This window comes from Dromiciops gliroides, chromosome 2 (assembly GCF_019393635.1).
Source record: "Dromiciops gliroides isolate mDroGli1 chromosome 2, mDroGli1.pri, whole genome shotgun sequence".
Taxonomy (NCBI): Eukaryota; Metazoa; Chordata; class Mammalia; order Microbiotheria; family Microbiotheriidae; genus Dromiciops; species Dromiciops gliroides.
In genome coordinates this window covers 212524843-212539123 of record NC_057862.1, presented here as the reverse complement: position 1 = coordinate 212539123, position 14281 = coordinate 212524843, and the positions used below count along the sequence as shown (strand labels likewise).

Below are 14281 nucleotides of genomic sequence, written 5' to 3'. Positions count from 1 at the left end.
CTGAATTCAGGGCTGGTGCTCTATCCACTGCGCCACCTAGCTGCCCCCAACATCTTACACCTTATACTAAAATAAGGTCAAAATGGGTACATGATTTAGACATAAAAGGCAATACCATAGGTAAATTAAGAGGAATGAATAGTTTACCTCTCAGATCTTTGGAAAGAAGAACAGTTTATGACCAAACAAAAAATAGAGAATATTATGAAGTACAAAATGAATGATTTTGATTAAATTTAAAAGTTTTTGTACAAACAGAAGCAATGCATACAAAATTAGAAGGGAGATAGAAAGCTGGGAAACAATTTTGATAGCCAGTATTTCTGATAAAGGCCTCGTTTCTAAAATATATAGGGAACTAAATCAAATTTATAAGAATCCAAGTCATTCCCCAATTGAGAAATGGTCAAAGGATATGAACAGGCAGTTTTCTGATGAAGAAATCAAAGCTATCTATTCCCATATGAAAAAAAAATGCTCTAAATCACTATTGATTAGAGAAATGCAAATTAAAACAACTCTGAGATACCACCTGACACCTATCAGATTGGCTAATATGACAAAAAAGGAAAATAATAAATGTTGGAGAAGCTGTGGGAAAATTGGAACACTAATGCATTGTTGGTGGAGCTGTGAACTGATCCAACCATTCTGGAGAGCAACTTGGAATTATGCCCAAAGGGCTATGAAGCTGTGCATACCCTTTGACCCAGCAATACCACTTTGGGGTCTTTTTCCCAAAGAGATCATAAAAAAGGGAAAAGGACCCACATGTACAAAAATGTTTATAGCTGCTCTTTGTGGTGGCAAGGAATTGGAAATTGAGGAGTTGCCCATCAATTGGAGAATGGCTGAACAAGTTGTGGTATATGATTGTAATGGAATTCTATTGTGCCATAAGAAAAAATGAGCAGGAGGAGTTCAGAGAAACCTGGAAGGACTTACATGAACTAATGCTGAGTGAGATGAGCAAAACCAGGAGAACATTGTACACAGTATCAACATTACGTGTTGATCAACTGTGATAGACTTGATTCTTCTCAGCAATACAATGGTCCAAGATATTTCCAAAGGGCTCATGATGGAAAATGTTCTTCAAGTCCAGAAAAAAAGAACTGTGGAATATAGATGCAGATTGAACCATATTATCTCAATTTTTTTAATTTTTATTTTTTGAGGTTTTTCCTTTTTGTTCTGATTCTCCTTTCACAGCATGACTAATATAGAAATATGCTTAATGTGATTGTACAAATGTTGGAAACTACCTCTATATGTAACTGGAAAAAAATTATGCTTAAGTTCTTCCTCTTTATTTCTTACCTAGTATATTCCTTTTTTGTTTTTCTTTTCAGAACAAACAAAATAGAACAAAACTATATCCAGGTCCTTATTTCAGGCCTCTGATCTTTGAATAATGGAGTTTTAAAGGAGCTTTTTGTAATCTCCCCCATTAGAATATAAGCTCTTTTGAGCTTATATGTTTATCTTTCTTGGTTTCTCTTGTCTCTTGTATTTTCCTTTCAAAGATTCTACCCAGTAAAGTTCTTCCCATCAGGTATACTGGAAAGTCCTCTATTTCATGAAAGGCTCATTTTTAAACCCTGTTTGCAAGATAAACATTTCTTGGTTGTAAGCCTTTTTCCCTTTTGGTCTTATATATTCAAAGGTTTCCTTTAGTATTATAGCATAGTCTTCTGTGATCTTGATAATTGAACTCTTTTTTTTCCTGCCTGTTTTCACAAGGTTGTTTTTTTTGTTTTTGTTTTTTTTACCTAGACCCTCTGGATTTTTCCCCAGGTGTTCTGGGTATTTTCGATTTGAAATGTCTTTGGGGGCAGCTAGGTGGCACAGTAGATAAAGCATCGGTCCTGGATTCAGGAGGACCTGAGTTCAAATTTGGCCTCAGACACTTAACACTTTCTGGGCAAGTCACTTAATGATACATCATTGCCTCACAAGAAAGAAAAGATCTGTCTTTAATATAGTTACCTATTGTGGATTCTTTCTATTTTTACTTTGAGCATATGGATATGGGCAGATTTTATGAATTTCTTTAAAATATGTTATCCTGCTTTTAAAAAAAAATTGATCATGGTTTTGGGGAAATCTGATTCTTTTATTTATTTGTTTGTTTGTTTGTTTATTGTGGGGCAGTGGGGTTAAGTGACCAGGGTCACACAGCTAGTAAGTGTCAAGTGTCTGAGGCTAGATTTGAACTCCTGAATCCAGGGCCGATGCTTTATCCACTGCGCCACCTAGCTGCCCTATTCATTCATTCATTCATTCATTTATTTATTATTTACTTACTTGTTTATTTATTTACTTATTTATAAATAATCTGATTCTTAAATGATCATGTTCTGTTGTTCAATATTTCAGCCCTTTTCATTTTTCTAGTATCATGGAATCATTGAATTCTGTTTGCTCCATTCTGTTTTTTATTTATTTGGGCAGTTTTTTGCTTCTATTCTACTTCCAGTTCTATTCTACATCTCTAATTCAGTTTCTTTGATCTATTCTTGGAGTCCCTGTAGCCAAGCTATTTTTTTTTTCTGAGACTCTGCTTGTATTTATTGTTATTCTCATCTTCTTGGTTTAGCACTTGGGTTTCTCTTAACCTGTTGCATTTTTTCATTAGATTTGGAATTTTCTGTCCATTAATGATAAAGCCAGGTACTACCTTCTCACGTTTCTTAGGTTGTATGGAAGGAAGGAAGGAAACAAGTGATTAATAAGTACCTTCTATGTGACAGGTACTGTAACAAATATTATCACATTTGAGCCTTACAACAACCCTGGGAGGAAGATGCTTTTTTTTTCTTTTGGTGAGGCAGTTAGGATTAAATGACTTGCTCAGGGTCACACAGCTAGTAAGTGTCAAGTGTCTGAAGCCAGATTTGAATTAAGGTTCTCCTGAATCCAGGGCCAGTGCTCTATCCACTGAGCTACCTAGCTGCCCCAAAGATATTTTTTGAGTTCCAAATTTTTCTTCCACCCTTCCCCCTCCCAAGGCCAGCAAGCAGTTTGATATAGGTTATACATTACAATCATATTAAACATATTTCCACATTAATCAGAACAAAAGGGAAAAGAATAAACAAGAACAATAGCAAAAAAGCAACAACAAAAGTGAAATTAGTATGCTTCAATCTGCATTCAGACTCCATAGTTCTTTTCCTGAGTGTGGAGAGTATTTCCCACCATAAGCCTTTTGGCATTGTCTTGGATCATGGTATTGCTGAGAAGTGTGAAATCTATCACAGCTAATCATCACAAAATGTTGATACTGTGTACAATGTTCTCAGTTCTGGTCATTTCACTCAGCATCAATTTATTTAAGTCTTTCCAGGTTTTTCTGAAATTCATCTGCTTATCATTTCAAAGACACAGCACAATAGTATTCCATTACATTCATATACCACAACTTGTTTAGCCATTCCCTAATTGATGGGCATCCCCTCAATTTCCAATTCTTTTCTACCACAAAAAGAGCAGCTACAAATGTTTTTTGTACATGTGGGTCCTTTTCCCTTTTTTATGATCTCTTTGGGATATAGACCTAGTAGTGGTATAGCTAGGTCAAAGGGTATGCACAATTTTAAAGCCTTTTGGACATGGTTCCAAATTGTTCTCCAGAATGGTTGGATCCATTCACAGCTCCAACAACAATGCATTAGTGTTCCAGTTTTCCCCCATGGAAAATGCCATTATCCCCATTTTATAATTATTAAACAGAGGTTAAGTGACTTGCCCAGAGTCACACAGTTAGTGTCTGAGGATAGATTTGAATTCAAGTCTTCTTGATTCCAAGACCTAATGTTCAAACCACTGTGCCACCTATCTGCCTGGTGAGACCTTGTTCTCGCTCTGGAGTCTTGTGCATTTTCAGATGATGCTTCTTTCCTGTCCTGCCTCTCTGATATTTTTCTGGACCCTGCTGTGGCACAGAGAATTAGGCTCAGAACTGAGAGCAAGCTCTACCATTTTCTTCTGTCCTTTGTCTCATGATCATCCAACATGATCATCGACCCTCTCTCAGTCTCCTCCTGATATAGCTACCCAATATCAGATATTTCAGGCCTCTGAATGAAGGTATTGGACTAGATGACCTGCAGATCCTCTGATCTGGTACATACTCCCTTAGCTCACTTCCTTCACAACTCAAAACTTTATATTCTTCTTGTGCCTATCCCTGTTTACATCTTTACTTTCTCTTTGTCTGCTTAACAGCTCTTTCACTGCTCTTACTCTTTTCTCTGCAAACCTACTTATTATATCCTTCCAAAATAAAAATAAAAAGCAAAAAGTCCCCTTGAGCAACTGTTGGCCCAGCCAAAATGAACTATTAACCCTGTTTAAGGACACAGCCCAAGCTTAGTTGCCTAGCTTATATCATTCCCTTTGCCTTTATTCTTTCAGCTCTATTCCCTTTATCAATGAGGGATAAAGCACTTTTAAACTATATGCTACCTATTGAAATCAAGACCTGCCATTCAAGATCTGGTTCAAATGCTATGTCTGTCATAAAGCCCAATTCTCCCCTTAACAGAACCTGACCTTCCCTTCCTATGATAGTTCTTTGTCACATTTTAATTTTAATTATATTTGTTCTTGTTCACATGGTCTTTCCTGCTTTAGTAAACTCCTTGAGGGCAGTAATTATATCTTTTTTATTTTTATATCTTCCTCAGTACCTAGTAGCAAGTAGCTTTCAAATAGTAGGAACTCAGTAAATTTTTGCTAAATAAATGAAATTCCATTTGTCATACTGCTATTTCTGGGTTACTAGGTTACTTCTATTCATGAAAAGTAATTGTGATGCAGTTCCTATTTTGTAGACTTAACAGTATTCTGTTTCTCACAAAACCTTTCGTCTTTTTTTTCCAATTTCAAGTACAGCCAGAAAGTAAGAAACATTGCTTTATATTTGGAATTATTTGGGGGGGAAAGGAATGCATTTTGTGTATATTACAAAATCTCCTCTAACAAGGATCTGCTGTAAGGTTATACGCACACATACATGTGTGTATAAAAAAACCCAGTATTTTAAATGTCTGCAGTATATGTAGATATATATGGTGTGAAATGTGCAAAGCTTTAGTGAAAATGTGTTTTTTTGATGGTGGTAATTGAGAATTCTTGGAGAGAGAAACCCAGTTTTATGTCTAATCCAATTTGCCTCCATTCCGAAGACAACTCTCTGTATTTTGCCTCATTCTTTTTTTTATTTTTTTTTAATTTGCCTCATTCTTGCATGCTGTGTATATTCATTTCAGTTCAACATGTATTCAGTAGAGCACCTACACTCATCCAGGTAGGGAATAAAAAAACAAAAACTAAAAGATCCTCACTCTACTGAAGTAAACCAAATGTACATAGAATACAAAATATACACAAAAAGTAAATTTGGGTTGAGTTATGCAATTAAGAGAGCACAAACAACTGATAGGATCAGGAAAGGTCTCCTCTAGAGAGCTAGAGATTTCAAGAGACAGTTGGGTGATACAATGGATAGAGGATTAGATCAGCAGTTAGGAAGGCTTGAGTCCAAAATCTAGTCTCAGGCACTTACTTTGTGACCTAGACAAGTCATTTAACCTCTGCCTGCCTCATTTTCCTAAACTGTAAAATATATTGTAAAGCACCTAGGGTTGTGAGGATCAAATCAAACAATATTTGTAAAGCACTTACTCAGTACATGACACATAGTAGATACTTAATACATGCTTGTTTCCTTCCTTCTTCCTTCAAGAAGCAGATGTAAGGAAAAAAAAGTATTCAAAGCATGGAGGATAGACTGTGCAAAGGCACCATATTAGGAGACGTAATGTCATATGCTGGGAATATCAAATAGGCCAACTTGGCTGGATCATTGTAGAGTGCATAGAGGGAAGTCATATGTAATCAACCTGAAAAGATGGGTTGGAGTTAGATTGTGAAGAACTTTAATTGCTAGAGGAGTTTTCATTTTTATCTTTGAATCAGTAGGGAAGCTGCTAAGGCTTTCTGAGCAAGGAATGACAAAGATCTGTGCTTTGGGAATATCAATTTGGCAGCTGTTTGAAAAATGGATTAGAAGGGTGGGGAGATCAATTAGGTGGCTATTGAAGTAGTTTAGGCAAGAAATGATGAGAACTTGAAATAGAGTGTGATACCGTGTGAGTGGAGAGAAAAAAAAAATGGGTGTAAAAGATGTTAAGAGGTAGACCCAACTTGATTTTGAAACTGAATTATAAATTACATGGAGAAAAGTAAAGTGTAAGAAGATTGGAAAGGTAGGAAAGAATCAGGTTATGAAGAGCTTTAAATGTCAAATAGAAGACTTTATTTTTGATCTTGTAATAAGTAAGGGCAGCTAGATGGTGTAGTGGGTAAAGCACCAGCCCTGGATTCAGGAGGACCTGAGTTCAAATGTGATCTCAGACACTTGACACTTACTAGCTCTGTGACCCTGGGCAAGTCACTTAACTCTCATTGCCCCGCCCCCCAAAAGAAAGAAAGTAATAGGTAGCCACTGTTGTTGTTTGTCCTTTGTTTTTGAAGAGGAAGGGTGACGTGGGAAGATTAATTTGACATCTTAGTGGAAGATATGGAGTGGGGAAAGACTTGAGGCAGCTAGAACGAGTAGAAGGCTATTTTTTTAATTATAAAAGTATTTTATTATTTTCCAGTTACATGTAAAGATAGTTTTAACATTTGTTTTCATAATATTTTTAGTTCCAGATTTTTCTCCTTCCCTCCTTGCCCAAGATAGAAAGCAATCTGATATAAGTTATATATGTAAAATCACATTACACATATTTATGCATTAGTCATATTGTGAAAGAAGAATCAGAACACAAGGGGAAAACCTCAAAAAAGGAAAAAAAATCAACCAAAAAGTAGAAACAGTATGGTTCAATCTGCATTCAGAATCCACAATTCTTTTTTCTGAATGTGGAGAACATTTTTGATCATGAGTTCTTTGGAATTGTCTTAGATCATTGTATTGCTGAGAAGAGCTAAATCTATCACAGTTGATCATCATACGGTGTTGCTGTTACTGTGTACAATGTTCTCCTGGTTCTGCTTACTTCACTTAGTATCAGTCCACTTCAGTCTTTCCAGGTTTTTCTGAAATCTGCCTGCTCAACATTTCTTACAGCACAATAGTATTCCATTGCATTAATATACAACAATTTGTTCAGCCATTCCCCCATTGATGGGTATTCCCTTGATTTCCAATTCTTTGCCACCACAAAGAGAGCTGCTAGAAATATTTTTGTACATGTGGGTCCTTTCCCTTTTCTATGATCTCTTTGGGATACAAATCTAGTAGTGGTATTACTAGGTTAAAGGGTATGTACAGTCCCATAGCCCTTTGGGCATAGTTCCAAATTGCTCTTCAGAATGGTTGGATCAGTTCACGACTCCACCAACAATGCATTAGTTTTCCAATTTTTCCACAGCTTCTCCAACATATTAGCCAATCTGATAGGTGTGAGGTGGTACCTCAGAATTGTTTTAATTTGCATTTCCCTAATCAATAGTGATTTAGAGGGGGCAACTAGGTGGTGCAGTGGATAGAGCACTGGTCCTGGATGCAGGAGGACCCAAGTTCAAATTTGGCCTCAGACACTTGACACTTACTAGCTGTATGACCGTAGGCAAGTCATTTAACCCTCATTGCCCTGTCCCCCTCACCACCCCCAAAAGTGATTTAGAGCATTTTTCCATTTGGCAGTAGATAGTTTTTATTTCTTCATCTGAAAACTGTCTGTTCATATCCTTTGACCATTTCTCAATTGGGGAATGATTTGCATAAGTAGAAGGCTATTGTAATAGGTTAGGAGAGTGATGAGGTCTACTACAGTTATGGCTTTTATGAATGGAGAAAAAGAATTATATAATACAAATCTTGTGAAAATATGAAAGAAGTTGACAACATATTGGCTATGTAACGGTGAGAGTAAATAAGTAGATTGCAAACCTAGGTGACTTTGAAGGTGGTAGTACTCTTGACAGTATTAGAAAAGTCTGGAAAGAGAAGTAGGAATGGAGATGAGTCTAGTTTTGTTCATGTTGAGTTTGAAATATCTTCCAGGCAAGGCAGTTAATAATGTTGGATTAGAGCTCAGGAGAGAGGGCTAAGTCATTTGCATGGACATGTTAATTGAACCTGTGAAGAAAAGATGAGATCACTCAGCAAGATAATGTAGAATGACAAAATAAGTGGGCCCAAGACCAATCCTTACAAGATAGCCATGATATGGTGAGTGTAACTTGGGTGAAGATATAGCAAATGAAAGTTGGAGGAGCAGTCAGATGGGAAGGAGAATTAGAATAGTGTTTCATGATGGAAGGATTTACATTACTATGTGCCAAGACATGCTGAGGATATAAATACAGGCAAAAAGAAAGTTGCTGCCCTCAGAGTGCTTACATTCTAATAGGAGAAGACAATACACCAGAGGAACCTGAAAAGAGGAAGGAATGAAGTTACCTGGGCAGGAACATGATTTCAGGGTCAGAATAGAGCCAGCCAGGGAATGAAGGTAGTCTGGGCTGGACCCCTTCACAAAATGGAGGCTTCAGAAAGAACTCACCAGTGGGAAAGGGTGCAGTGCTAGATCTTGCAGGAGAATATTCCAGGGTGAGCACAACAGTAGAAGTATGATTTTGAAGTCCAGAGAAAATCAGGAACAGGACTGGGAGAGGAATGAAGGGGAAAGAAACCTAGAAGGGAGAGATTATCTAGGAGGAGAAGACAATCAACAGTGTCAAAGGATTCAGAGGGATCACAAATTGAGACAAGGCCATTGGATATAGCAGTCATCCTCATATGATATGGGTAGTAGTCCAAGTCTACTGTTCTGGAAGTTCAGGTTCAAAATTAGAAAGAAATAAGACATATGGAATATTTAGTAGTTCATAATGGAGGCTTACTTGCCATAGCATGAAAGGATAATCAATAGTAATATAGCATTCGACTTGGTTAAGCACATCCACTTTAATCTCCAAATAGAAATGGATCTGCTCATGGGGCAAGATGTGGTGACTCACAGCTCTGAGAGAGCTCAGAAGGGCACTCTGTACTTCGGTTGACCCTTTTAATACCCTTAGTCAACCAGGCGGCGGCACTGGTGCCAAAGTGTATTGGCTCTGCCTTTCCTTTGGATCCACCAATGTCACGGAGAGGGAAAACCTGCTGCATGGGCAACAGCTTGTTTTCCAATTGATCCACCCAGGCCAGGGCCCTGGAGAGGACACTCCAGCTACTCCTCATGGGGTAGATACAACACGGGATGCCGCAGTTACCAGTTATAAGTCACTCAGGAGCTGCGGCTCCCGTATCGGACTGCACAGCCACACTGTGGTCTGTGGCTCTTCAAGGCGCTGATCCATGGTCATCAGCGACTGGTGAAGGCCTACTACTACTACTAGTAGTCAACCAGGAATCTTCATCAACTTCTGCATAGTTTCATTTTGGGCCCCTTAGGGCCAATCAAGTCTTAGAGTCAGCTTCCATGTTTTTTAGGGAGACACCTAGCCCTAGTATTCCTTTGGAGGCAAATCACCTCAATATACTTAGAAGGATATAAATATGAGGGCAGCTAGGTAGTATAGTGGACAAAGCACCAGCCGTGGATTCAGAAGGACCTGAGTTCAAGTCCGGCCTCAGATGTTTGACAATAGCTGTGTGACCCTGGGCAAGTCACTTAACCCTCATTGCCCCACCAAAAAAAAAAAAAAAGAGGGATATAAGTATGCAACATGGCATCAAAGCCCTTCATTTTCTTGGTTAGACATTTACTAGCTATGTAACCATGACATCCTCAACTTCCTTGATCATCAGTTTCCTTATTTGTAAAATGGCAGTAATACCTGTTGTTACCTACCTCGCAGGATATTTGTGAGGCTCGACGAGATACGTATGTGCAGTGCTTTGCAAACTTCACAGCAATACACACATGTAAATATATACATAAATAATCAGCTATTTTATCATTATGTTGTTTCATTTAACTCAGTAAGCATTTATTAAGCACCCATTATATGCCAGGGACTATGCTAGGCAGTGAAGATACAAAAGCAATTGTCCTAGCCCTCAAAGTGCTTACATTCTATTAGGAGAATATAGTGTGTATAAGTAAAATATATACATATTAAATAAAAAGAAAATAAGACAATAACTCAGGAGATAGTGGTGCTATCAATAAAAAATACCTTCTATTTCCCAAGAGTAGCATCCCTTTGAGGCAAATCACCTTAATATACTTAGAATGTATGCAAGAAGTACTCCTCATCCAAAAAAAATGGTTTTTTTCTTAAGTGGGGATAATTATATAAATAAATAAATTATAAAGATATGATGCTGATATCCACTAAAATCTATTCAGATGTCTTGTGGAGAGGTCTTGAATGCCATCCAACCAACCTGGAAAGGCTTTGGAATATGGTCTTGGAGACAAACTGTGTCTGTACTCTGAAGAGCAGCCTAGCTAAATTAGAGGCTCAAATTTATGGGTCTGACAACTCCCAAACCACCTGCCCACCCAGGCATAGAGGCTTTGCAATCTTCCTCTGTGGAGGAGGCATCTGCATCAATGAAACCATAGGTATTTAAAGCATAGGATTTCTTAATAGAAAGTCTGTAACACAAAAAGCTCAGAGGTTTAGAGTTCACTATCTCAAACACTCTTTCCTTCCCTGCTCTTCTAACAAAAAGCCTAAAGACATAGATGACAGATTATTTTAAACATATGTGTGTTCATGTTTGAAAATCTATTATTAATGCTTAATTGTATTTATGGTTAGAAATTCTGAAGTGTTTTCCATATTGCTTGGAATTGTAATATTTTTAGTTGGGGGCTGTAAAACTTCAGGGAACATTTCTATGAATCCACAAAATTGTTTTCTTGTTGCTTTTAGACCAAGTAATTGTTTTCCTGAAATTTCAAACATACCCACAAAAATGTAACTCATTACTCTTCACTAACTTAACATTGGTTTGTTTTGCATCTTGAAAAAAAAATGCAGTTAGCATGGATTTTTATGTTTGCTTTTAACTTCTAGCCCTTTCCTATTATATTGTAATACTGTAACTATACTATATGCTGTAACTGTAATTTTCCCCCAAGTGCAGGTACTTGTAACTTTATGCTTTTTTCCTGGCAAATGTTTATATTTTCTCTCAAGTGCAATTTTAAATATGATTTTGTAAAAATTAATGTAATGACTTTTGTTTGATTTTTAAGAAATGGATGAAAAGAGGCTTTTGGATCCTGGGTTGAAGGCTCAAAATGGATTGTGGGATTGTCCTCTGAAGAGCCAGCAGGTGAAATGCCTGAGTGACTGAAGAAAATGGGTGCTAATGCATCTAACTATCCCCATTCGTGTTCCCCAAGGGTAGGGGGAAATTCACAGACCCAACAAACATTTATAGGTAACTTCATCAATTTTTTCCCAAGTGTTCTTTAGTGAATTTAATAGAACTGTGTTTAATGGAGACTGAATAGATGAGTATTGAGTTATAAAAATGTTTTCCTCTTTCTGTATGATTTTTACACTAGCTGGACTGCTGGAACATAGCTAGCCATTTGTATTCATTTTGACTATTTTCACTGTAATTGCAAGTCATTGCCACATTTATGCTGTAAAAATCTCCAATGATATTTTATCTACATAGACATACCCCTACAAATGAAGCCTTTATTAATTACACACATGTAGAGCTGTTTATATCTTAAATTTCATAATAAACATTTTTTTAAAGTTTTTAATTCCAAATTTTATTCCTTGAAAGTCAACCCAATAGCATCTGCCCAATCAGAGATTAGAAAATATGCTGATGATTTATTGAAAAAAAATTAATTGCTAGTGACTAAAAGAAATAGAAAAGTTGTCATTAGAATGAAGTATACATTCTTCCCCCAAAAGCCACTATTATTACTAAAAATAAGATTTGGTTTACTTTTTAATTTTTTTTATTTGTTTTAAATGCAGATGATATGAATTATATTATGAAAGAGGTTAATAATTGAAAAGGCTACTGAAAATAAGATTATATTGGAAAAGAAAGAGGAAGAGAGCTTTCATTAATTGTTTATTTTCTGCTTTAGGAACATCATCCTATTCTCATCAAGGCTATGGATGTGAATCAAAATTATATAGTCTTGACCATGGCCATGAGAAGCCACAAGACAAGAAAAAGAAAACTTCTGGCCTTGCCACCCTCAAGAAGAAATTTATTAAACGTCGGAAATCCAGCCGCTCTGCTGACCACGCTAAGCAGATGCGAGAACTCCTTTCTGGGTGGGATGTAAGAGATGTCAATGCATTAGTAGAGGAATACGAGGGAACGTCAGCCTTAAAGGAGCTTTCTCTGCAAGCCAGCTTGGCCCGACCAGAAGCTCGAACACTGCAAAAAGATATGGCTGATCTTTATGAGTACAAGTATTGTACGGATGTAGATTTAATATTTCAAGAAACTTGCTTTCCTGTGCACCGGGCCATTTTAGCAGCAAGGTGTCCATTCTTTAAGACCCTGCTTTCTTCTTCCCCAGAGTATGGAGCAGAGATAATAATGGACATCAATACAGCAGGTATAGATATGCCCATGTTCTCTGCCTTGTTACACTATCTTTACACAGGAGAATTTGGCGTGGAGGACTCGAGATTTCAGAATGTTGATATACTAGTACAGCTCACTGAAGAATTTGGAACACCAAATTCCCTTGATGTAGATATGCGTGGACTGTTTGATTATATGTGTTACTATGATGTTGTCCTCAGTTTTTCGTCTGACTCTGAACTAGTTGAAGCCTTTGTCGGAAATCAGAACTGTTTAGATGAAGAACTTAGAGCTCACAAGGCTGTTATTTCAGCACGGTCCCCATTTTTTCGAAATTTATTACAAAGGAGGATACGGACTGGTGAAGAAATTACAGACCGAACGTTGCGGACTCCCACTAGAATTATACTAGATGAGTCCATCATACCAAAAAAATATGCTAAAGTTATTTTAAACTGTATGTATACTGATGTAGTTGACCTCTCAGTTTTGCACTGCAGCCCTTCTGTGGGGAGTCTGAGTGAAGTTCAGGCTCTGGTAGCAGGAAAGCCAAATTTGACTAGGGCTGAAGAAGCAATGGAGCTTTATCACATAGCACTGTTCTTGGAATTTAACATGCTTGCACAAGGTATGAAATACATTTAATTTTCCATAAATATTCCTTGAAATATAGATTTTTATCAGAATCAGTAGTTGCATATATTTTTCTTTTTAATTTGGATATTTAACTATAGTTAAAATGATTGCAATTCCAGGAAATTCTTTTTGGGACATTTAGGACTGTGGTTTGGCCTGGTCATCTATAACTTTGTCATCTGCAACCATTATGAAGGCTGAGAATGGTCTTTGGTATGATTAAGCAGGAGGGAATATTCAGCTTCAATGTAAAACTAAAGTTTAACATATCCAAAGTTCCAAAAACTTGTTATAGTATTTCTTGTGAATGCCCCTGGCCTATATCTGTTTATGTTTTCATCTAAGCCATTACTTCATGTTTCTTTTTTAAGGGAGTGTCATGGTGCAGGATAGTAATAGAGCTTAATTTATATTAATTAGAGATTTTTGGATAGAAGTCTGACCTAAGTTTACACTTAAATTCCTTTTGTAATACGAAGGGTTTTGGGGTTTTTTTTAAATAACTATTTATTTGAACACTTAATATGGGCAAGGGACTATACTAGAAGCACCTGCCATCTTTTATCTATACCAAAAGGATTTTGAATAAACATTTATGGTGTATTGGAGGTTTGGGGAGGTTTTGTGAGGTAATTGGGATTAATTGACTTTCCCAGGGTCACACAGCTAGCTGCCCCAATGGTATATTGTTAAAATTTTTAGCTCTATACATGAATGGATGAGGGAAAATTAAAAATTTGATGTCATCCCATAGAATTAAAGAGACTCTTGAATTTTACTAAAGATTATATGTTTATATTTCCATAACCACATTGTGTTTTGAAAAGTTTTTGAAAGCCACCCTAATGACATTTGTGGAAAGCACTAAAGAAGCAGAGATTTAAACAAAATCAGATTTCCCAACATAAATTTAAGTGACTATAGATATATTTTGTGGTTAAGATTGAGGAGGAGGGGGTAGCTGGGTGGCGCAGTGAATAAAGCGTGGGCCCTGGATTCAGGAGGACTTGAGTTCAAATGCGGCCTCAGATACTTGACACTTACTAGCTGTGTGACCCTGGGCAAGTCACTTAACCCTCATTGCCCCACCAC

The 14281-nt window shown here is 37.0% G+C and overlaps 1 protein-coding gene across 1 annotated transcript in view; it reads left to right on the top strand.

Annotated features, from left to right (window-relative positions):
- BTBD7 (BTB domain containing 7) overlaps window positions 1–14281 on the top strand; it is a 99441-nt gene that overhangs the window by 31230 nt on the left and 53930 nt on the right. The window contains exons 2-3 of the mRNA XM_043987962.1: window positions 11238–11425; window positions 12102–13181. Coding sequence (XP_043843897.1) covers window positions 11344–11425; window positions 12102–13181 — 1162 coding nt within the window. The 5' untranslated portion in view covers window positions 11238–11343. The remainder of the gene's footprint in view (window positions 1–11237; window positions 11426–12101; window positions 13182–14281) is intronic.